General features: G+C 48.7%; 1 protein-coding gene across 9 annotated transcripts in view; it reads right to left on the bottom strand.

Moving 5' to 3' along the window:
- Nucleotides 1-25,381, bottom strand: part of EIF4G3 (eukaryotic translation initiation factor 4 gamma 3) — a 131,053-nt gene that overhangs the window by 42,528 nt on the left and 63,144 nt on the right. For 5 of the 9 annotated variants that reach the window (XR_008842009.1, XM_056507995.1, XM_056508000.1 and 2 more), the window contains 7 exons: nt 24,850-24,882; nt 17,902-18,081; nt 16,788-16,902; nt 14,301-14,401; nt 11,963-12,085; nt 6,572-6,680; nt 617-1,468 (listed from right to left, as the gene is read on the bottom strand). Coding sequence is in view for 8 of the 9 variants with exons in the window: in XM_056507995.1 (XP_056363970.1) it covers nt 617-1,468; nt 6,572-6,680; nt 11,963-12,085; nt 14,301-14,401; nt 16,788-16,902; nt 17,902-18,081; nt 24,850-24,882 (1,513 nt within the window). In the remaining variant the exon portion in view is untranslated. The remainder of the gene's footprint in view (nt 1-616; nt 1,469-6,571; nt 6,681-11,962; nt 12,086-14,300; nt 14,402-16,787; nt 16,903-17,901; nt 18,082-24,849; nt 24,883-25,381) is intronic. The other 4 variants (XM_056507996.1, XM_056507998.1, XM_056507999.1 and 1 more) reach the window with 2 other exon arrangements.

The raw sequence follows: 25,381 nt of genomic DNA, 5'->3' as shown, positions 1-25,381 counted from the left end.
TGTGAACGGGCCATTTCATTTTCCCATATCTGCGAACACTGTGACACATTTTTACAGATGGAAAAGACCCCACTCCATCAGTTCTGGAAATTGCTGACATAGAGGCTTCATGCCAAGAGCTTCAGAGTCCTAAATCCAGAGCCAGAGGCCCTTGGACCAAGCACTCACCTTGGAGGGAACAGGAGCTGTGGCTGCTGGTCCCTGGGAGTGGCCAAGGCCAGGTTGGACACTGGGGCTTGGAGCAACCTGGGATAGTGGAAGGTGTCCCTGCCCACGGCAGGGAATGGCACTGGATGGGATTTAAGGTCCCTCCAATCCAAACCATCCTGGAATTCCATGAAGAGTAGTGTGCTCTGCACTCCCTCTCCACCAGCCCTGAAAGCACAAGCCCACCCCAGCCTGGGACACACATCCACGACAGTGACCAATTACGAACAATCAGGATGGATTTCTATCCCTTCCAACAAAGACCAGCATTTCACAACCACAGCAGCCACACAGCACCACCGTGCTTTTTTCTTTTGCAGACAGAAACAGAAACATTTGTTGTAAGAAGAAAAAGCCCCTTTCCTTCATCCTGCAGTTCACCACATGAACCCACAGAGCCAGCACCCACCTGGGACAGGACTCTTGCTCGAGTTCACACTCGGCGCCTCCCGGCTCTCCTCCAGTTGCCCATCTGCTTGTGTCTCTTCCTTCTTTTCAGTATCTTTTACCTCTTCGCTAAGAGTAGTTCTTGTGCTCTCCTCTCCTTCCAAATCTCCCTGGAGGACAGGGAGGGCACTCGGCGACGGGAGAGGAGGTGGAGAAGGAGCTGCAGTGGCACCAGCAGCGAGGGGCAGCGGAGGGGCCGGGGGCGGCGGGGAGAGGGGCGGGCTGGGAGGGGGAGAGGGAGCAGCCAGGGCAGCACTGGGAGGAGATGGGGCGCTCTGCACCCCCGCCGGGGCCTCGACGGGCTCCAGCTCCACAGTCAACGCTACAGCTTCTGCCTGGGCTGCCTCCAGCAGGGGCTCGGCGCCCGCGGCCCTGGCACTGCTGGTGTGGTCGGTGAGCCCGGGCCCGGCTGTCGCTGTCGCCGTCACCGTCGCTGTCACCGTCACCGGGGCGTCACCGGGCGATGCCGCCGCCCCGCGGGGCTCGGGGCACGCGGTGGCACTGGGCTCCTCCGCGGGCTCGGGGCAGCCTGTGGCACTGGCTGCTGGCAGTGCCTCCTCCCGGGGGGACGCCAGCTCACACCTGTGCTCCGGCTCGGCCGCGGCTCTGCTGGGCACGGCGACAGCAGCGGCGGCAGGAGGGGCTGGGGCTGGGGCTGGGGCTGGGGACGCAGGACGAGGAAGTTCTGGTGGGGTTTCCACTGATGTGAGGGCCTTGCTCATCTGCCCAGCTTGATCTTTCTTCTCTCCAGTAGGTTCTGGTCTGAGGACTGGAGAAGGTGGTTTTAATACTGGATCTGGTTTTGGCTTCTCTTCTGAGAAAGGAGAAAAAACTCATTATCAACAGTGAGGCAATTCCCTGCTCCTGCCTGGCACCCTGGCTCCCTTGGTTCCCATTCCTGCATTCTGCAAGGAACTCTGAGGAAGACACCAGAGGCCCCTGCACCTCACTGGGAATCCACATTTGAAAATACAACCTCTGCCATCCTGAGAAGAGACGCATCTAGAGAGACTCATTGCAGCCTTCCAGTGCCTTAAGGGGGCTTGTAAAACAAGAAAAGCAACTTTTTACATGGATAAAAACTTACAGGACAAGGGGGAACGGGTTAAACTGAAAGAGAGATTTAGATTAGATGTTTGGAAGAAATATATCAACACAACCCCCAAAATCTTGTGCAGAAAAGAAGTCCCTGCACTTGTCCCATGATTAGCAACAGACTTGGTGATCCCATCCCTTTCATGACCATCACACAGCTCTGCTGCAGCTCTGCTGCTTCCCACTTCTTTTCTACAAAACTACAAGCCACTATAGTTTAGAATCTTGCATGAACGCTAAACTTCTTCAGGACACTGTTAGACCAGCAAAAATAATTTTGGAAAAGCCAGAGGCACAAACCTACTCTTCAGATTAGGAAGTCAAAGGCCACAACCAACCACAAATCATCAAAATTCAGGTTGGGCTCTGCTAGATTTACATTTGGGGCTTACTCAACAGCTCAGCTGAAGGGAAAGGGTTGTTGAAGGAGAACCAAAGGGTTTTTGAAGGAGAACTCACTTGAAGCTGCCTGGAACATCCAATGCCACCTTTAGGAAGAGCTGGAGCAAAAAGCAAACTCCGCTTGCAGAGCAGAGCAGCCCCAGCAGCATTACAGAGGCCCATGGCCAAAGCAGGAGTTTATCAACCTAATGAGGCACCCAGGGACATGGCTTTGGAGGAAGATGACAAGTGAGGAAAGAGATGGGAAAGAGGATCCCAACAGCTGATTTTGATTCTGGAAGCTCCGTGGAAGAAAAAGGATGCAGGAACTGGTTTGGAAAAAGAAAACACGTCACCTCTGATTTCTGGAACATCCTTTGCAGGAACTCCTGGAACATTCCTGACATTTACAGCTCACTATAAACAACTGCCTGGATATTCTCTCCCTGAGTCAAAGAAGAATGCTCAAAAAAACCCCAACCAAATGCATTTGCAAGTGTTAAGAAAATAATTCTGAGAGATATAACCAGCACAAATCCACAGCTGTGTTTGAAACTAGAGGTTTAACTCCCTTCCTTCAAATCACACCTTGACTGGCCAATGTTCTCATCATGGATACAGGCTGTGTGTGCAAAATCCCAGAGAAAAGTGGTTTGAGGAGGGATTTCAGACAATGAGGAGCAGATTTGGCTAACGAGAAGCAAATCTGAACTTGAACCCCCATCCCAGAGAACAAATCTCCAAGTCCTGGCAGAGGAGGACTCATCTCTGCCAACTGTTACAGAGAGTCACGTGAACAACTCACAGTTGGGGAGGGAAAACAAAAATCAATGCAATTCATCCCAACTGGATCAAATCCCTCTTCCTAAATATGCTGAGATCATTCCTCATGTTATATTTAGAAAGTATTTACAGGAAGTACTGGCTGCTCCAGGGGAAATATCAAGAGATTTTTTTTTTTTTTAAATTTCCTGGTAAGTACAATTTTTGCAAATTGTTCCTTTCACATACCCAGTGGGACACACTCTGCTGCCTCCTTCATGGAAAAGCTGCTGTTGGGCCGCTGGGTGGTCCCAGTGGCACAGACTGGCCAGGGCACGAGGAAGACTTTACTGGAATTTGTTCCTGCTCTGTGGTGTTTATCTGACAATAACTGCTGGGCTGGCTGCCATTTTTCCATCTTTTGTCCTGATGCAAACACTCACGAGGCGGCACCGGGACTGACTCAGTGTCAGCAGAGGGGCTTTGGAGCTTTCCACACTCCGGGGTCTGACACTAATCTGTTTTCCACAAACCATGCTGCACATTCTCCATGTCTGATACATTGCAAGATTTGGAAAGAGGTTTAAAAAGAGGATAATACTACTCCAAACATCCCCCTGAACCTCTGCAAGCAGAGTAAACATGGGCAGCTCTGATTCCATGCAGTTCTATCCCACTACAGCTCCTGTACCAGCCTGGCCTGCAGCCAGGCTCCACAGGCTGAGCCATGGCTTGACCTGGATTCTCTAGCAGTATCCTCCCCTACTGTGGACATACCTGGGGCATCTACAAGAACCAGAATTTCCACCTAAATAATGGGATATTTCAAGGTATTATAGTAGCAATTCCTATTCCTGGTCCTCTGGAATGTGTCCCTGTCCATGGAAGTGGGGTCAGAACGGAAGGAGTTTTAAGGCCCTCCAACTCAAACCATTCTGGGACTATACAAAATGCCAAAGGCTTGTCTTCAAAGAAAAACTAAGCAAAGATATAAATAATGCAAGCCCAAATCCAGCCCAAGTCAACAGGGAGTGCAGGTCCTGGTCTGTGGGCAGAGCACATGGCTCCGGTCCCAGTCCCGACTCGAGCCCAGCGGACCAGCAGGATGCTGCTCACAGTGAGAAGCAGCTTCACAAGCAGCACTGGGTGCCAGAGAATCAATGAAAGCCTGATTCCAATCTTTAACAGCTGCAAAGGGGCACAGGAGAGGAAGGGCACGGGGAGGATCTGAACCACAGAATGAACATGGCAGAGGGGACTTTGGAGAAACAACCACACTGCTATTAATGAACACCTCAGCCATGCAGCCTCATCTGTCACTGCTTTTATTCTGGAGGCAAAAAACCTCCAACATCAAAGTGAAAAATAATTCTGATACCTTGGCATATAATTCTGAATAGACGTGCCCCCCAAAAGTCATTAGTTCAGTTTAAATATTAGTAACGGGGTCTATTGATTACTGACACCAACCCCTGCATTGCTCTGCCCCCCCAGCCAGTCAGGTGTTATTCCAGGGCTTTCCCTGCAGTGCTTACATAAATGTGCTCTTTAGCAATTTTTGGACTGGAACAAATGTTTAACTCTTTCTGGGATGGAACGGAGATAAACACAGAGAAGTTCATTGGTGTTAAACCCCAGTCGAGCCCTGCTTTATGTTTAAACTATCACTGTCAGAGCTGTGTAACTAAACAAACACACTTACTTGCAGTTTACTCACAACTGCCTACAAAGGATTAAGTTAGAGAGAAGAGGGATAAGACTAGTTTGTCCTGGAAATCTACATTTCCATACACAGAGATGAAATACTGTGATGCAAAGTGCTGGATTTTCAGAGATCAGAGTTCAAGGAGCTCTTGTCATATGGTTTATTGGTAGGTGGTCCTGTGAGGAGCAGGGGCCTGGATTTGGTGATCCTTACATGTCTCTTCTGGCTGGAGATGTTCTGTGATTCCACAGCCTTACAGATCAGCCCCAGCTCTGTCCCGAGGGCAGATGCACTTCAGCGATCACCAGTGCTACTGGGTGAGCATGTGGTGTGCTCAGAGAATGTCTCTGGCAGCAAGAGGGCCTCAGGAATGTTGGCAGAGGGCACACAGACAGGGAAGAGCAGCTCTGCCAGAGCTGGGCAGCACCAAATAGCCAGGGGAGCTCAGGCAGCACAGGGAGGCAGAGCAAAGGACATCATGCCTTGTTCAGGTGACACTGGGGACATCGAAGGTTTGCATCTACTTAATGGAGCCACAGCCTGCATTTAAGTGGGAGATGGAACCAGCCCAGCCCCAAAAGTCCTTTTTCAGTCTTTTACAACCACTTTCCAGACACTGCAGCAGTTCAGAGGTACAGCACTGAAGATGGAAACCCTGATGTCCAGGCTGTGGCTCTAAGAGCAACCGTGCTGCAGCTGGGATCGAGGACACCTACAGCACCAGAGATGGTGGGTTTTGTCCCCTTTTCTAGAGCTGTGCTGCTCTGGGGCTTGGCTTTCTGCTAGAAAAACTCTCCCAGGGAATACACAATGGGACAAGAAGAAATGGCCTCAGGTTGTGCCAAGGGTGGTCTAGGTAGGACTACAGGAAAATTCCTTCATGGAAAGGGTGGCCAGGCATTGACCTGGGCAGTGGTGGACTCACTATCCCTGAAAGTGTTAAAAAAAGGTGTGGAGTGACAACACCTGGGACTTGGTTAGTACTGAACATGGCAGTGCTGGGCTGGACTCGAAGATCTGGGAGGGCATTTCCAACCCTGGCGATTCTGTGACTCTGAATTAAAAATCTCAGCACTCCATGACTTCCCTATACACGTTGCTCCAGGCTGAGCCCAGGAGGCTGTGAAGCCATCACAGGGTAAAACTGGGAAGCAAACAGTGCTGTCAGCTCTGTGCCCCAGCACCCATTCTGCTGCCACACATCAGGAACTACAGCTTCAAAGGCTGCAAATTCTAGTGTGGGAACAGCCTGGGCTGCTCTGTCAGCCTCCTGGGACAATTTCCTGAATAGTTTAAAAAAATCTCCCTTCCAATGTATATTGTGGAATATCCTGAGCTGGCAGGAACCCATCAAGAGCATCGAGTCCAACTCCTGCCTTGTGCAGAGGCCCCAAGGATGCCATCCTGTGCCTGAGAGTGCTGTCCAAGGAAATGGAATCTTAAGAAACTTTTTCCATCTGTGCCATTTTTACCAAAGTCAGCAAAATCTGCCATGGGCTTTATGAGATACTTGGCATACTAATGGTTTTTTTCCTAGTTAGTGTTGCCCATTCCTACTGGACTGGACAAGCAGCTCTGGGGAAGCCATATGATCCTCTGGATCCATGCCACTGCTGTGGCTAATTATCCAAGTGATCCAAAGCCTCTCTGGCTAAATGGTTTCCCTGACAACACACTGGTTTCTGGAGGATGGCACTTGGGTGAGAGGAGTCTCATCCTTCTGTGTGCTCTGAAACAACGTTTAGGACACAGAAGACTGAAGACAATTATTTTTAACCGGTTCCACATTAGCAAATTCCAATTAATTGCCTTAGCAACACACTTAAAATGTTCCACTGGAGGAAGAGAAGTTCCTCCCCTCCTATTTCTGCTGCCTGCTGGTATCCCTGCCAAAAATATTCCAACTAAAACAAGAAAGGAAGGGAAAAAATAAAGGATTGAAAATCAGGAGGGAGGAAATCTCCATGAACCGACCTTGTTTGGAGGCGGGGGCCGCGGTGCCGGCGGCGCTGCCGGAGGGCTGGGAGCTCTCCACGGCTCCCAACGCCGAGGGAACGGGCTCGGGGACCTGGCTGGGCACCTGCTGGGGGGGAGGGACAACAGGGTGAGCCTGGGAACATGAAACAGGGAGCAAAGGCAAGGGGGAGAGGAGGCAGGGTGGGAGAGAGAGGAGAAACCAAAGGCAGGGAGAACAAAGAGAAAAAATAAAGAGAAAAGATACACAGGGCAATTGGATAAATCCAAAGAGTTCATGGGAGGGAGGGAAAGGCAGCAGGAAAAGGGGAAAAGGATGCTCACTGTTAAGAACAGCAAGGAAGGGACAGCACAGCACCATTATCAACAGGCTTTGCTCTACCAACACTTCTTCCAGGAGCTGCTCACACCAAGGCTCTTGGATCTCTCTGTGAATAAGTTCACTTTTGCAACTTGACTCCCCTCTCTACTGATCCATTATTTCAACCCCATTAGAGATTTTAATCTGTTGATTTATTCTCTCATGTATTTATCAGTAGCTGATGTGTGCTGATGGGATGAATGGCAGACAGATGTCTGCACACACATCACTCCTTACCCCAGGAGGAAAATCATCCTAGACTGGGAGTGGTTGGATGAAAAAAATCCCCTAGCACTGCCCACAAGCAGCCTGGGGGCTGGGACCTGCAGGGCCAGAGGAGAATAAAACCAGCTGGGCAGCAATCAGAGGGAGAGCAGGAGGAGCAGATTCCCAAAGAACACGGACTGAGATTGTCTGTGTGGAAGAACAAACCAAAAAAACCTGCAAAGACTGAAGGAAGACTGAGGGAGCCCCAGCCAGTGGCAGACACGCATATTTTAATTCTCTCCCACCAAACACTCACTTGTGCTCATGGAAGCTTGATAAAATCCTTTGTATTTAGTCTCAGGATTTAAGGAAGACCAAGTTAGTGTCCCAGAGCTGAAGGTGACACACTTGCTGGAGTGGACACAGACAGGGCAAGGCAGCGGGTCACAAAATCACCTTAAACACACACTGGGGACCAGGAACAGAAGAAAATGGGGCTAAATTTTAATTTCTTAATGCCAAGTGGAAAGCCAGGCAGCTGCCCACAGGTGTCTGCTCTCACCCAGTTCCACATCCATGAACTTCTCTGAACATCTACAGGAAAAGGAATTTTCATCAATCCAAGTAAATCAGTGTTCAAGACATGGGTACCTAATTCCTGATTGCAGACAGGCTCTCAGAAATCCATGCAAAACTTATTTCCCTATAAAAAGAAATGCTCTGGCAACCTGCTTCTCTTCCTGAGACTCTTGACTTTTTTTCCCCATCTCCAGCTTTTTCCCCATTGCATCTGAACAGGGCAGAATAAAGAAGGAACTATCTCCAAGACAGTATTTTTTCACCATTTCAGGAAGACCAGGAAAAAAACACATCTGGAAAAATAAGAATGAAGACTTAAGTGGGGGTGAAGTGTTGAAGTTTTATTTGGGATTGCTTCTCTTTCAGGAATGAGCCTGACAGATTGACTGGAGAATGGATGAAGAACTGCAGCCCAGCCTCCAGTCAAAGGGAAGAAGCCAAAGAAAAGTCAGCTTTACAAATGAGCAGGTTTCAAGAACATTTTCCCCTCACCCTCAGTGATCAGGATTTTCATTTTATATGAAAATTTATGCAGTGTGGAGAAAGGAAACCGTGATAAGAACCACAGGAACCTAAGCAGACCAGTGATGAAGAAACCTGTGAGCCCAGGAACTTCTTGGGTAAGGAAGTGTATTTCCTTAAGAAATGTGGAAAACACTAATTTATTTTGTGGAAATTATATTGCAAATGAAGAAATGGTCCTTATGCACTGAGCCTTGCAGCTGCAAAATGGAGCAATTAGAGAATTCTTAGGAAAAAATTCCCACTGAAAATTGCTCCTGATTTATGATGTCCAAGGGCTGCTCTGGGTTATTCTACCCCACCACAGCCTGGACACTGAGCAAAGACAACTCTGACAAACTCACTGAGACCTGGAAGATTTGCCAAGAAAACAAGAGCATTCACTCTTTAAAAAGTGATCTTCTGTGGAAGCCAATGCTGAGGAAATATCATGATCAGATTCTGGCCCTGGGTTTTCTTTCTCTTCCCAGCAAAAAATGAAGTGCAAATAGTGTCATGCTAGAAATAGATAAATCGTATCTCCATGTACCTCCAGCCTCTCTTGCAGGAACTTTAAAGCACTTTATTTGCTCAAAGGCAATTAAAATACACTGCAGAGGCACTGGGAAACTCCACCTAAAGAACTTTTTGGTCAGAACTGCTGAGTAAAAGGTACAGGAATGGCTCCAACTACACAGTTCATTCATGGGGTGAGCAGGATTTGGTTCAGGGGGTGAGCAGGATTTGGTTCAGGGGGTGAGCAGGGTTTGGTTTAGGAAGGTGAGCAGGGTTTGGTTCAGGGGGGTGAGCAGGGTTTGGTTCAGGGGGTGAGCAGGGTTTGGTTCAGGGGGTGAGCAGGATTTGGTTTAGGAAGGTGAGCAGGGTTTGGTTTAGGAAGGTGAGCAGGGTTTGGTTAGGAAGGTGAGCAGGGTTTGGTTCAGGGGGTGAGCAGGGTTTGGTTCAGGGGGTGAGCAGGGTTTGGTTCAGGAGGGTGAGCAGGGTTTGGTTCAGGGAGGTGAGCAGGGTTTGGTTCAGGGGGTGAGCAGGGTTTGGTTCAGGGGGGTGAGCAGGGTTTGGTTCAGGAGGGTGAGCAGGGTTTGGTTCAGGGGGGTGAGCAGGGTTTGGTTCAGAGGGGTGAGCAGGGTTTGGTTTAGGAAGGTGAGCAGGGTTTGGTTTAGGAAGGTGAGCAGGGTTTGGTTCAGGGGGGTGAGCAGGGTTTGGTTCAGGGGGGTGAGCAGGGTTTGGTTCAGGGGGGTGAGCAGGGTTTGGTTCAGGAGGGTGAGCAGGGTTTGGTTCAGGGGGTGAGCAGGGTTTGGTTTAGGAAGGTGAGCAGGGTTTGGTTCAGGGGGGTGAGCAGGGTTTGGTTCAGGGGGTGAGCAGGGTTTAGGAAGGTGAGCAGGGTTTGGTTCGGGGTGAGCAGGGTTTGGTTTAGGAAGGTGAGCAGGGTTTGGTTCAGGAAGGTGAGCAGGGTTTGGTTTAGGAAGGTGAGCAGGGTTTGGTTAGGAGGTGAGCAGGGTTTGGTTTAGGAGGTGAGCAGGGTTTGGTTCAGGAAGGTGAGCAGGGTTTGGTTTAGGAAGGTGAGCAGGGTTTGGTTCAGGGGGTGAGCAGGGTTTGGTTCAGGGGGGTGAGCAGGGTTTGGTTCGGGGGTGAGCAGGGTTTGGTTTAGGAAGGTGAGCAGGGTTTGGTTCAGGGGGGTGAGCAGGGTTTGGTTCGGGGGTGAGCAGGGTTTGGTTCAGGGGGGTGAGCAGGGTTTGGTTCAGGGGGGTGAGCAGGGTTTGGTTCAGGGGGGTGAGCAGGGTTTGGTTCGGGGGTGAGCAGGGTTTGGTTCAGGAGGGTGAGCAGGGTTTGGTTCAGGAGGGTGGGGTTTGGTTCAGGGGGTGAGCAGGGTTTGGTTAGGAGGGTGAGCAGGGTTTGGTTCAGGGGGGTGAGCAGGGTTTGGTTAGGAAGGTGAGCAGGGTTTGGTTCAGGGAGGTGGAACAAACAACAGCAGCTCTGCTCCCCCTGCACTCTTGCAGGTGCTGCCCCAAGTCAGGAGCATCTCAATAGTTATGGCTGAGTATCAAAAATGTACTGACTCAAGCCTGTTCAAAACAGTACCACCCCCACTACTGCAACTCCTGAGCACAGTTATTAAGGCACTATTTAATTTCACCCAAGATATTAAATGTGCTCCCAAGACTTGTTTTAGGGAAGCTGTTGGGACAATAATGTTGAATTTCCTGGCTTAAGTGGGCTTAAATTTTCAGTTATGTTACACAAATGAACTTATTCTGGTTCACCCAATTTCAGAGCTCTTCTGTGATTACCAAAAGTGGTTCCAAGCACCTAATCAAAGGGAAGGCAGGATATTAAACAATGGAATATTTGCATACCTTGGAGGAGATGATTGGACATCATTGCTGTGTTCTGCATATAAATTACAGCTGATCAGAATTCAGGCGTATTAACCTCCTCTTGAAACACATTTATTTCCTTCTGTTTGACTTAATTGTAGTGCCTTAAAATAGATTTCAGGATGTAAGAATGATCAGTGGAGTGCCTGGATTCACTGAACTGTGCAGGAATACCACGGGAAATCTTAGCTGGTTCCAACTCTTCCCACTTCCAACAGGGCAAGTCAGGTAGCAAGAAGAAATGGGGAGATGATCTCACCAGATTCCCATGTTTGGCATCTCTAATGTCTTCTCAGAGGGAAAGAAGTTTAGAAGGTGCCTTACTGCTGCTTGTCCTCGATGGGGACCAGAGGAGAACATTGGTGACAAAGCACAATGTGGTGCCTTCAGAAGACACAAGGACTTGACTGAGCTGAGAATGGCTGAAAGCTGAAATCCTCAGGGAGGGGTCTCTAGGCCAGGCTCTCATTTCACCTCAATGATCCCTGGAATCCTGAGCTCCCACTCCAGCACCACCAGTGCTCCCAGACAGCATTGTGCTCCTGCCTCAGCACAGGATTTTCAGAAGAAAATCCACTCCCATACTGAGAGGAAAGGAAGGTTTGAGCTCAGGAAAAGCTGTTTCACCTAAAAGCTGCCAAAAGCTACTGACATCCAACAGGGAAGAAAGCAGAAGAAGAAGAAATCACATCCCAGCACCAGCTCTGCTCTACAGCCCAGCCATCTCCTGGAGAACCCTCCTGATCTCTGACCAGGGACTGACAGACTCAAAGGTGTACGACAGGAATTCATCAGGATTTAGGAGCCACGGAAAATCATTTGGAATATTTATAATTTTTCTCTCATCAGAAAAATGCATTTTTAAGTTTGAACACCCAGAGACCAAATGTGTGATAAATTCACTACAGTTCTGTGAGAAAATTCCTGAGCTCCAGATCTTCTGGTGACTCTAAAACAGCTCCACAAAGGCAGAAAGAACAGGGATGCAACTGAAGGTCTATAATCAAGCACATGTGAGACATGGACTTTCCTCAGATGCACAAGACTTAACAGACACCTCCTTTCCTACAGATAGTCTGGCTCCTCCTTTAACACTGAAACACTGAAAAGCTCTGAAAATCTAGTGTTGATAGAAAAGCAGGGAGGGGGAATGTGCAGCAGCACTGAGGCTCCACATGGACGAGTTATGGACTGCTAAGAATGATCAAACTTGGGAAAAAATAATCGCTGAAGAATATTGATAATTTAGGAGCAGCCAGGTCCCTGAGGTGGTCAGAGGTGTGGCTGGTAGTGTAAGGGAGAGGCACAGCAAGGCAAAGGGCCCAGGGGAGGAATGCAGCCCTTCCTTACCTGAGGTGGGGTCGGGGTGGAGGTGGGTCTGACGATGGGGGGCGTGGGGTTCCTGCTGCCCCCTCCAGACATGATTTCTTCTGTTATGTCTTTGCCTCCCTGGTTTGGATCCCGGATTCGGATCTACAGGATTGAAAGAACTGGAATAAGAACAAAGGAATAATTCCCACAAGTGTTCCTGGTACTGCTGTCCTTGTGGAAAGCAGCATGGGCAGCACATGCTCCCACCACACCCAGCAGGAGATGCTCTGGGATGAGCAGGAACACTGGGATGTGGCTTGTTTCCATGGCTTGGAATGCATGGCATGTCATCCCTTCATCAATACCTAATTTAATAAAAACCTAATTTAATCATCAACCACTCCAGTTCAGTCTAAATATGTGCACCCTGTAATTCAAAATACAGGCTCTGCTGCTGGAACATGAGTTTCCTGCAATTGAGAAAATTTGGGAGAGAGTTTAAACTTGCCCAGTAGTGGAAACGGCAAGAATGGAGAAAAGGCAGTATTTTACCCTGGCAGGAAACACCATGACTTTGCCAGCCCAGCTTCTGGGAAAGGGGGAAAGAAAACCAGCAAATCAGGCCCAAGTTCCACCAAAACAGAGGGAATCAAACAAAAATTCTGCTGGAGATCCCCCTGTAAGTGCCACACAGCAGGGGGTGGGAATGGTCTTTCAGGTCCTTCCGAGCCAACCCTTCTGGATTCTGGGCTGTAAAACCTGTAACTGCAGAAGGGTTTTGTGATTTGCCAAACTCAGTTTGGTGGGATGGTGGCTTCAGTCTGGGCTGTGAATACACAAACACATATACTGTACTCAAGATGCTGAGTCTGGGCTTCTCTTATTTTTGATGGAGTTTTTTGCTAAAATATTTCATTAACTACAGCAACAAGGACCTGAGAGTTGGCACTAATTCCTGCCCTCTCCTCCCCCTGACACAGAATCAATGGCATTAAAAACAAGATTTCCCTGCCTGGAAGTTTGTAGCACTCAAATACTCAACTCATGGATGTGGACATGTGCCCATTAATACATTTAACTTTAATTTTTCTCATTTCTCCAGTTGCAACCAATTACCAAATTGAAACAGCACATTCAGAGAGAAGCATCTTGGGCATTTAAAATCTCTTTTCTGCCTCAAAGAATGCAGCTTGGCAGGCATGGAACTGCCTTAATCCCAGCTGAGCGTGTCTGATCAACTCTGCATTTCAATGGCATCAGGGATCCTGGCATGTCGTGTTTGGGATGCTGAAAAGAGACTCCTGGGGACTGAAGAGGTGACAAAAAAGCTGCTGAGAGCAGCCACCAAAAAGGCCTTTCCCTCAAGCTCAGCTCACACATTGTTCAGCTCTTCCGGTCTCCCAAATCAAGTGTCACCCCAGGTCACCCTCAAAATTCCAAAGATTCAAATATTCTGCATTTTGAAACATCCAAGTCCCTTCATTCTTTTCTACCCCCAGGAAACAGTTCTTTTAATGTTTCCAAAACACTCTAACACAAATACTGCTGTAATTTCCTTTTCAGTCCTTTACAAATGATTCATTTACAAATTCAAGCCCCCATCATCTTTTCCTGGTTAAACCTTACATTCATCCCATATACCTTCACTGCTCCCCACCATCCACCTCTAGGGTTTAAATTCCATTCACCTGCCACTCTCAAATTTCCCCCAGTGAATTAGAAAGAGAGGGAATATGCTCTCCAAACCCATATCCACCTTGATAATGTGGTCAGGCTCTTTCAGGCCTGCAAATATGTCCTCAACTTAGTGGTTTCCCATCTTTTTCAAGGCATAATATTCAATGATTTCTAATTTGTCACTTTGAACCAGTTCCCAACATTCTCCCAGACTGCTGAGTTCACTCATTCCCACCTGGCTTCTTGGGAACACTCTAAGGCACAGGTGAGGATTCGAGACCATGCTGCTTTTGTTTATGTTTATTTAAAACCAACAAAATTATTTTCCTTTTTGATTGGCTGAAATTTTACAAACTCAGAGTGGAGAGCGGCCACAGAAAAATGGAAAATAAGGCACCATTGCAGCACTGTGCAATGTTTAATTACACTTCATCCCTTTGGGAATCACAAAACTGGTCTGGGATGGAAGAGACCTTAAGGCTCATCTTGAAGCACAGGCAATGACACCTTTCACTGTCCCAGGGTGCTCCGTCCAAGCTGGCCCTGGACACTGCCAGGGATGGGGCAGCCACAGCTGCTCTGGGCACCCTGTGCCAGGGCCTCCAGTGAAGGCAAAGCTCAGGTTTAAGAACATTATTCATGTCCTTGACCTCCCAGGCAGGACAGAGCTGGGGGCTGAGCTGCCCAGGGCCTGACTCACCGTTTTCTTCTCCCTCTTGGCAGGCGGCGGCTGCTGCTGCTGCGTAGGCACAATGATGGGTGCAGACTGGTACACAGGCTGGCTGGGGTAGAAGGGTGTTCCTGGGGCACAACGACACAGACCAGAGGGACAAGGTCAGCTCAGGACACAAGATCAAGCACCAGATGTACCACTGGCCAGAACTTCCAACATCTGTCTGGGAATGCTGCATTTGCTCAGCTGCACTGCCACTGAACAGAAGCTGATGCTCTATCAAGGCAAGAGATTCAGCCACTATTTCTTATTGATTTCCATGACCAAAAATTGGCCACATACATCATCCCTTTCTGAGAGGCTCTGGACACCACAGAGGCACTGCAAGACCATCCCTGGGCTCCTCTGCCTGACAAACAGGATGGTTTTTTGCTGGGTTTGCTGCTGGTTTATCACAGGTTTTCTGCCTTTGTAGAGAAATTCAGTCTAACAAATACAAAAAATTTGTGACGTCAACTGCAACCTATTTGGAAGCATAACCAGAAAATTTAACTGCAAGCAACCTTCTTCTCATACTGCAACACACAAAAAGCACGACCACAGTGATTAGTGCAGAATCCCACTATGGAGCTGATCACATTCCTAACAGCCACTATGGTTCATTATGGTCTTCTCAGTGGCAAGAGAGTGGCTCAATAAATAACCAAGTGCTTTAGACCACGCCAGAGATCGGGTGGCAAAGCAGACCTGCCTCCTGCCCATGGATCAGGGGTCAGGGGAATGTATAAGGTGCTGCTGGCTGTTCTCCCTTCTAGGCATGGATACTGGATGAACTGAGTGCTTGCACTTGCTGCTGGCACAATCTGATCTATTCTTCAGCTGAACTAAGCTTTAACTGGGAATGAAAATCTGGATTGTGCCTGTAACCCAACAGGGAAGTCACGGGGTGTCAGGCAAAGGGTGAAAACCAAGAAGGCACATTAAACCAGCACACCACAGCCTGATTTGCAACTTCCAAGGATGCACTCCTCCTACTGAGTGAGAGCTGGACAGCCCCAGCTCAGAGTAGGCTCCCTGTCTGCATCCTCAGAGTGGGAATCTTCTCCTGTCCAAGCAGAGATCACAGCATGGCACTGAGGAGCTCTAAGTGACACTCCTGGCTGGGCTGAATCATTCAAGAAATGTCTCATTTTGAATGTCAGGGTCAGTGGAGCCACTTCAGATCTGGCCTCAAAGTCTCTATCAGCATCTCTGCAGGCTGGGAATCAAAACTTATTGCCTAGAGCAGCTGGGGCTGCCCCTGGATCCCTGGAAGTGTCCCAGGCCAGGCTGGATAGGGCTTGGAGCAGCCTGGGATAATGGAAGCTGTCCCTGCCCATGGCAAGGGGTGGCACTGGATGGGATTTGAGGTCCTTCCAACCCAAACCGTCCTGGGATTTCGTGATTCCATGAACCCTGCTGATGAGCAGGTATCCAAGCAGAGCCTGGGTAAGGTGAGGGAACAGGAGGAGCCTGGGATCCTGCAATGGGAGAAATCCCTTCATTTGTAGATTCCTAGAAACCAGATCTAACCACATCACCTGCAATGTGATCCCTGCTGGAGAAGCAGCTCCAGCAGTACTCAGGGAATGACTCTCCCTTTATGAAAAGTATTTTAAAAACCCAAATCCTAAAAAGAGTAACTTCTGGGAAGAAACAGATTCTGTGACAAGCCAAGTGCATCTGCCAGTGCCCCACTCTCTGCTCTGCTTCCTGCCTTTGATCCCTTCCAGTTCTCCAGCACCCAACTTTCATTCTCCCTCCTTCACACTGATCATTTCAAGGTCTTCCCCAATGTTGTACAGAAACTCTCTGATATCAGAGAATGATAAACTGCACAACTGAGTTATAAAATTGCAGTCCATATTCACAAATTTTGTCTTCCATTGTATTTTCCCTCATCACCTTCTTCAGATCCTGCCAAACTACAAAGATTTTGATATCCAGCAGCCACACTGGCTACAAATCCTATGGTTTATAGAAAAGGCACTGTCAGCAGCGTTTTCCATGCCTGGACTGTAGATTTAGCTGCTCCCCAACCTGGCAGCACCTAGTGAGAGACTGAGCATTCCCAGTCCCCATCCACAGCAAGGGAATGACAGGAGGGAAAGATGGGTAAGTACAGGCAAATCCTTGGTGAAGCCTTCCCTGCCTGGAAAACTCTGCAGGACAGAGAGCTCTGGCTTCACCCACTGAGGCTCCACAGGTGCAGCAACCTAAAGCTGGGACTGAAAGACAAACAGCCCCATTCCTGCTCACAGGCAGTCTGGGCAGCTGCAGCCTTTCCTGACACACTCACACAAACAATACTTCGGGATTTTTCAGGAGTGAATAATCAGGGCTGTGACACCACCAAATTTAGCAGCTATTTGAAGTTCAAACAAATGCTAATCCAGCTTGTTATTATAAATCTTCAGCTGACAACAGAAAAACACAGCAAGAAAAGACTGTAAGAGCTCTCCAGGCAGAACTTACCGTAGGCATTGGGGAATTCTCCAGGACCTGGGCCTGGATAAAAGGGTCCTGGTCCTGGGGGCTGCACAGGATATTGCTGGGGTGGCCCGACGTACGGGGGGCCACTGTGACGATACTGGGGGGACAAAAACAACCATCACTGTACAAGGACCTGGGCAGCCTGAAACTGAGCCCCCCCAGTCAACAGGGATCTGATCCTAAACTGGTTAATTACAGCTTTGGGAACCACAGAATCATGGAATTGTTAAGGCTGGAAAAGATCTGTAAGATCACTGAGTCCAACCATCAACCAGCACCACAACCCAGCTCACCACTGATCACGTCCCCACACACTGTGCCACATCCACACACTGTCTGAACACCTCCAGGGATGGGGACTCCACCCCTGCCCTGGGCATCCTCTGCCAGTGCCTGACCACCCCTTCCATGAAGGAATTTTCCCTAATATCCACCTAAACCTCTCGAAATGTTAGTGCCAAAACAAGGTAAAGCCAAGGTAGGGAGGACACAGGATCTGAGGCAGAACAAAGTCACACCCTGATTGCAGCAACACTCTGTGTTATAAGGCTGAAGGTTCTGGAGTGCCTGTGGATCTGTTACACCAAATTAGGTATTTTTAAAGCACTGAATATTTTCCAAGAGCTTGGTTTCCTACTGTGTTTGAGGGAGGCCTGAAAAAGGTGATTGATTCCTACTGCCTCCATGCACAGAAGAACAAATACTTCATATAGAGAAAGGACAGAGGCTGAACCACAGAATCATGGAAGCACTTAGGCTGGAAAAGCCCCCTACAATCACCAAGTCCAACTATCCCCCAGCACTGCCAAGCCCACCCCTAAACCTTGTCCCCAGATGCCACATCCACACATTTCTTGGACACTTCCAGGGATGGTGACTCCACCACTGCCCTGGGCAGCCTCTGCTAATGCCCAATCATCCTCTCCATGAAGGAATTTTTCCCAATATCTAATCTAAACCTGCCCTGGCACATGATATGCAACCACCAGCCTGACTCCACAGACACATCCCCACGTGCTCCTGGCAGGTCCTGAGATAACCCCCATGGAGCAAACGCTGCTCTGCAGGTGCTCAGGAGCCTGGATGCTGGATTTACCTGTGGGATACAGTACTGGGGGCCCTGAGGCATGGGGTAGGGCATTGGCAGGTGGTTCACCATCATGATGTGCTGGTTGGTTTGGTACACGGCAGTCGGGGTCTGAGCTCCGGGACGGATGGAGGGGCTGCTGTTCTGAATGGTGGCTCTTGGAGGCTGGATCTGAGGCCTCTGAAAAAACTAGGACAGGGAAGGGAGAGAGGAGAGAAAACAAAGAACTGGTCAGGCTTTCCAGGGAAGAACTGGAAATATTCTTACAATATTATAGTTATGGTGTTAGTTTCCAGGGGTTGCCACACTTCCAGAAAACTGCAGGACAGTCCGTGTTCCTCTGTGAACAGCACAGCCATCTATGGCTTTCTATTTTACAAGGCAGAAACAGTCAAGAACTTTACAATGTAATTATTATTAGTTTGCATCACCTGAATTTTACAGCTGAACCTTCAGAGCAAACTTCAGAAAAATGAGTTTGTCTAATTTTCTTTTTATAAGGTGGGTTGGCTGCTAAAAAAACTCCACCTTTATAAATAGCCCAGGAAAATAAAAGATCAAGGCAACTGTTCCAATTTATCTCCAGAAGAGCTAAAAATCCAGAATTTCACAAAGGCCAGGGGCACTTGGTGTCTCTCCTTCACATACAGGTGACTTGTCCTGCCCTGCTTTCCAAAGGGTGGCAACCTGTCCAGGGTGGTCCCAAAGCCCTGCACCACGCTGGGATGAGGTGATGCCCCTGCAGATGGGCCAGGCCTAGGCAACCAAGCAAGCCTTGGCACTGCTCCATGCTGGCCCTGCCTCTGCATCTCATCCACAGCTCAGCAGCTGAGAGATGCACTGGACACCGAGGCATTCACTGACTGAGGAGTCACCAGGTGAGAGACACTGATGCCATGCAGAACCAGGAGTTAGAGTTACCTGTATAGGTCTGAATCCTCCCTTCAAGCAAGAAAGCAGCAGGAAACAGAAAGAAAGCCAATGGAACAGCTTACAGATCAACAGGAAGGAGTAGGATACAACATGCACCCTAAATGCACACAATTCCAGCCAACTGCAGCCCTGCTCTGACTCATCCCTTCTAGAAAGGGCCAGGAAAAGACACTGAGTGGCATCACAGACTCTGCTGCCAGAATCCCACAGGGTCAGAACTCTCCTAGAAAAGTTTTATACGGAAGCATAGAAGTTTAAAAAAAACCCAAACAAAAAACCCAATCAAACCACGAGTTACTGCATGAAATATGACACTACAGAAAGATTTTATGTTTACTCTGTTCCTAAAACATCAAATATTTCTCCTTCTGGTCTCTTTCCCTGGTACAGAGAGGGTAGAAAAAGCAGAAACTCTGGCTTCAATCATGGATTTCCCTCCTTTTCTGCACCAAGTCTGGGAGGGGACAAAATGCCACATATTTAACTGCTAAGTAGAAAATAATTATAATAATTAGGCCACCACATATCCCACTGAATCCTGCTGGCTGCTGTGCAGTGATGTGCTACAGGGAGTAACTGTGCCAGGAATGAGAGAGAGGGGAATGAAGGGATGAGCTGGGACCATCCACCCCAGGTTTGGGAAGGATGGGAGAGGACAGAAGGAAGCTGAGATGTCTCTATGCTCAACATCACAACAAGCTTAAAATGGCCATTCTGGTGCTGCTGAAGACTTCATTAGACCTGAGCTGCTCCCCACAGCAAACCATTTCTCCAGGAAAGCCCTGGATGACTCTCTTTCACATAACCAGACCCTGTTACAGGGAGCACAAGGATTTTATGTCCAGCCCTCTCAACCTGGATGAAGAGCTGCCCTCAGCACACTGGAAATGTGACCTGAACAAGGGGGAGGGAACAGTTTGTGGAGAAAAGTTTGCAAGTGAGGGTGGAGAAAGCAAATGTGAAGAACAACAGCCTGCCACAGTCCTGCTGTGATAAAACCACGTGGCTGTGAGATGTGGGGAGATGCAGGAGTGTGGCATGAACCAAACACAGGTGCTGAATTTATGGTGAGAATCACTAGTTAGTAATTTTTTGATATCCAAACACACCAAAAAGTGTAAAAGTCTTTCCTTTTTCACTGCCATTCACTAAGTAATGATCATTTTAAAGCTGTAAGCATGTTGCAGCACGTGTCTCACTGAGAGAGAGCTGGAAAAATTTAATAACCTCCAGAGGGGTGTGTTAATGCAGAGTGAAAAGGGCTGGAGGCAGAAGTGAGACCTCTCTCTATCAAGAGCACATCACAGACAAGGCAGTGCAGGCAAAGCCTGAGTGCCAGAGCTGGGGAGGCTCCACCTGTGGAACCTGCTCCTCAGGCTCCTGCTGCAGCTACAGAAGCTGCTCACATCAAGGGAGCCATGCAGGGAGCACTGCCAGCACTGGGAACTCCTTGCCCATGGGCAGCTGCTGGCCCCCAGCACCCCCAGCCCGTCCCCAGAGGCTCTGGGACACAGCCCAGGCTGTCCCCAGCTGAGCAGAAGGAAGCACAGCCCCTGCTCTCCCACCAGCACTGAACACCCCACACAGCTGCTCCACACAGCAGGGGGGTCTCTGAGACCCCCTGTGTCCATACCACCCCAGAGCTGGCTCAGCTTCAGGGGTGGGGAGGAAAGGAGGAGAATTCCACCCCTAGCAGCAAGAACAGCAGATCCATTATCCCAAACAACTATCAGGACTATCAAAGCTTTTGAAGTGGCAACCTAAGATCTCTCTGACAAAGTCTGAATGACTTATAGCTGCTCCAGCTCCTGTAAGTAAAGCCAGGATTCTGGAGGAAATCTGGTATGGGAGCACTATGCACCTGACCTGGGAAAACCTGCAGCACCTGGCTGACAAACTGCTTTATGCTCCATCCTCACCCCTGGCCCTCAGGAGCTCAGCCAGCAGAGTTCACAGGAATGTTTAACTATTTGATTTGCTAAAATAGATGGGCACTCATCTAGGGTTTTTTTTCTGCTTCTTGCTACTTTATTTGCTATTCAGTTTGCTAAAAAATCAGCCTTGCAAGGTCAAAGAGATGTCTACACAGGCAACACCTTCAAGTAACAGTAACCATGTCCTTTGAAAGAACAGCAGGAAGTGAAAATCTGACAGATTTGGTCTCTATTTCTTCTAGAAAGTGCAAGATTTGGAGTGGAGAACACCCAGGACCAGAGCAAAGGTACCCTGGGCCACAGAAAAGCTTCTGAGAGGAACTCTGCATTGCACGAGCCCTTCCTCGACTCCTTCCTTCAAAAATTAAGCCCTGCTGTGTCTAATGATGGTCAAATTTTGGTTGTTCAGCAACCAGTGAGGACCTGGGCCATGGTCTTTGAGTTGTATCTCATCCCTTATCTGCCCAAGTCTGTCAGGGAGGGATTTCTTGGATCACCTTGGGGTCAATCACCTGGGCAATACTGACTCCAGCCAGGGCTGCTCCCTCTCAGTGCCCGAGCAGCACAAGCAAAGCCCCTGATCCTGCTTTCATCAGCTGCCTGAAGCTCAGCCCCTTGGCCTGTGCATCCCCTGAGCCCTCCTTGTCCCAGCAGCCCTTCCCTCCCTGCTCAAGGAAGTTCTTCCGGAAAATTAAAAAGCAGAACTGCTCACTCCACACAGGGTTTCCCTCAGTGCTTCCCAAAACTCTGTAACTGAAGTAACTGCAGTGCTTTAGCTGAAGGTTGCATTGCAGAGATGATTTCAGCTGATGAGCTCTCACTTCATGAATTAAACCTTCTCCTTGGCACTAAGTGCCAGGCTGGCTGTCACCTGCTGCCATGCCAGCCCTCTGTGCTGATCCTGTTGTCCAGCTCACTAAATTTGCTGCAGACACATACCTACTGTTTGAGCCAGAGGAATTAACACCAATTTTATGGAAATCCACTCCAAACCTCCTGCCTACCCTTCTGCACTTCCTGCCATTTTCCCTTTAGTCACTGCTCACATACCCCAACCCCCTCCCAAATCCTTTTATTTACCATCATCTTCATTTCTTCCACAATCACTCTGTGCCCAGAGGAAAAAAAAAAAAAAAAATCAATGACCAACATGCCATCTAGGAAAAGCAGAGATCAAGGAGAGCCTCAGCCTTGTCCTATCACCCACCACTGTTCTTCATGGATTTGCTATTTGCTCTTTCCAGGCCATGGATCCCAGTGCCAGGAGTGCTCCCTTGGACCCCAATTGTTTTTAATTACACTAGTCTCTACACTCCCCAAGTCACTTCATAAGTGAAGGGTTTTAGGCAGATTCAAATGTAAAAAAAAAAATTTGCATTTTGAGGCTCAGGTTAGACGAAAACTTCTGTTCTCAGCTGTGCTTTGTGAGGATCAGAAGAAACAAAGTGACTCCAGAGCCTCACTCAGAAAGAAAAAACAAAGAAACTCAGTGCACAAAGTGGGAAATGGAACAGCAATTCCAGGCAGTGTGTGTGCTACAGCACTTGGGGAAAAACATAAGCTGACAGTGTTATTTAAATATATTGCCCAAAAAACTTAGCAGGGGCTGTTTTCTGTCTCCTATAAAGTGAGGTTTTCCTGCAGACTCTCAGTGTGCAATCAGGGATTACTGATGCACAGTGAACTTCCAGTCAGAACTGCTGCAATGATTTAATTTTCCTTCAGCCACTATTGTTAACACCCTAAATCTCTGCTGTTTTCTCTGACAGAGTGTGGTCACACTTTCTCCAGCATTAACTGGCTCCATCAACTCCCACTATAACTGTCCAACTCCAGGGCAGGCTTCTCCATCCAGGAAAAGCCATTCAACTTCAGGTGCTTAAACCATGCTCATTTGAGTATCTTAAAGATCTAATAATTACAGGCAGTAACATTAAAGAACAATCCATTATTTGCCTGAAGGAGACCCAGAATCAATACAAGGCACATGTTAAAAGCTGGGATGGACACAGGGAATTGCAAACCCCACGGTGCTGCTGCTGTCTTCAAAGAGAATGTGGAGTTGTTGCAGTAAACATTAACCCTGCTGAGGCAAATTTACTTATTTAGCATTTTCTAGCTTCCAAACCTCAGTCTCAAAGCTCTCAGCCTGTGTTACACAGTTTAATCAAGTTTAAAAACGCTCATGTGACAATAATTATTTATGTTGGTCTCGAGCATCCTGGGAGTGCTGGGTTCAGGATGAAATTGCTCCCACAGCCCTGACCCTCCTGCACGAGGCAGGGGCCAAATCTCTCTCTCCACCCCCAACTTTTGGATTAAAGGAAACAAACAGCTCATCCACAGCCCAGGCTTCTCTGTGCCTGTCCTGATGCAGCACATGACAGATGTAACTGGAAATAAAGCCTGGAATATTTTTCTAATGGTGACAGCTTCTCACAGATAATTCAAAGGGGATTAAAATGTAACAGAGACAAAAATCCAACTGTGATAAAACTGGGAAAACATTGAGATTTACAAGCATAGTCAGAGTGGGGCCATAACTGGATCCAAAGGAAAGCTCTGGATTCCATTCTGACAGACTGGTGGCAAAGCCCCACCAGTAAAGCCCCCAGTCATGGAAATTATCTCCTCCAAGGCTGTGCTGCCTCAAGACTTGTGTGCCAAAACCTGCTCAGAGAGAGCTCAGTAAAGTTTAGGAGAACAGGAAATGGCTTCCAGGGAATATATCCCTTAAGAATGACCCATGAAGGAACTAAGGAGCTGCAGAGCAGCAATGTACTCTCTGTGTTGTGCAGTATAAACACTGACCTGAAGTTAAGGTCAAGAACAAAAGTATCTAACCAAGATCCTGATCCCACTGCTGCCCAGGCTGCCCAGTCATCCTGCAAACATTCCTCTACTACTGTCTGTCCTCACCATCCCAGCCATGCACAGAAACCACTGCCCCATCCCATATCACCTTTGCCCATGAGCAAACAACTGCAAATGTCCCACTCAACTCTTTAAACTCTCTTTTGCCCTGCTCTGGAAGGCTCCAGCTCCCCTCCTGCTCCCTGAGCTGGAAGGAACAAGGATGATGTGGATTTTGGGATGTCAGTGCCCAGCTAACTTACCTGCTGTCCTTAGACAGAACTCTCCCCAGGCTGCTCATCCCAGTGTTCAACTGCTCAGTAACACGAGTGAAGTGAGAACAAAATATTTCCCTGGAACAAATCTTCCATGCCTCAAGCTCCTGTCCTGACACCACAGGATTAATGGGATTTTTTTTCCTATTAATTTGTAGAAACAACCTGCTTCTTCCAAGCCAGGAGAGCTCTGGGAGAGCTTTCCTGTCTTGCCCTGCCTCTCTTCCTCTTCACCACCAGCAGTGCCACCTCTGCTCCCTCAAAACCTACAAGAAGCATCAAAATCAGTTCCCAAGGATAAGCATTTTGGAAGAGGAGTGTAGGAGCTGAAGAAAAGACAATTCCAGACACCCTGGCTAGGACAGACAGGCCCATGTATCCATGTATCCCAATTCTGCCACCCTGAGTTCCATGAGCCAGAGCTATTCCAAGTTCTCCTTGTCAATATGAAGTGGTTCCTTACAAAGCCCAAGTCGTGCAACAGCAACACTAGAAGTTCCCTACAGCTCTGGCTTTTGTGGGCTAAGTGCAAACGACATTCAGCAATGCAATGGTGACAGATAACCAGGTGTATCACACAACAAATGCAGGAACTGGGAAGTTTGCTTTGCTCTGAGCTGGAAAAGCAGGACTTTCTCAGGTGACATCTTCAGGAAATGGAGTCCACCGACTCGTCTGGGAAATATTCAGACCAAGTTTCTAGTGCTGTGAGAAGGCAAGGGAATCCCACAAATCCCTGGCAAGAGCTCCTGGATGCTCTCCTCCCCTGGGGGCAGGGAGTGGTTAGTGGGAGCAGTGACCCTGGGGTGAAGTCAGTGTCACTCAGTGGTGTGTTAGCAGGGTTATGCACGTGCCAGTAGCTACTACAGAGCTGCTTTCCTCCACTCAGTTAGTGGGTGAGTCATCTCCACCCCCCCCCAGCCAATTAGTGCAGGGTGACAAGGAAGGGGCAGGTACTGTACCTGGTGATGGGCAGGTCGAGGCCCCGCTGCAAACTGAGGAAAGGCGGGAGAAACAAACACAAAAGGAAAGGCACAAAGAGTCAGAAACACCACAACAAACCAAAATGTCACACTCTATGCAAAATAAACCCACAGAAAATAAAATAAGGACACAGTCAGAAGCTTTGCTGCAGGACAGCGACACACAGGGACTGAGGTGCCACAGTGGACATCGCTGCAGGCACTGTGCTGGGGGAAACAGCCTAAGCTGCCCGGGACCCAAGGGCACTCAGGATGCAGGCACTCCTTACCCTGCCGCAGAAGAAAACACAAAACCAAAACACCAACTTAAAAGGAGCAGCAGTGGAGACTGTGAAAGTGTTGAGGGTGGGTCAATGGTTACAGCAGCTGGTCGAGCGGAGGATGGAGGCTGGGAAGGGCCAGGAGGCACAGGGCCCTGGCACTCCCTGCCAGGCACAGAGCAGCCATCCTGCTGCTGCACTCCCAGCCTCATTCCTCCACTGGGATGGCAGCCACCCTCTGGAAGAGTGGG

The sequence above is a fragment of the Oenanthe melanoleuca genome, chromosome 21 (assembly GCF_029582105.1).
Source record: "Oenanthe melanoleuca isolate GR-GAL-2019-014 chromosome 21, OMel1.0, whole genome shotgun sequence".
Classification (NCBI taxonomy): Eukaryota; Metazoa; Chordata; class Aves; order Passeriformes; family Muscicapidae; genus Oenanthe; species Oenanthe melanoleuca.
The sequence above is the reverse complement of the archived record's forward strand: the minus strand, read 5'-3'. Positions and strand labels throughout refer to the sequence as shown.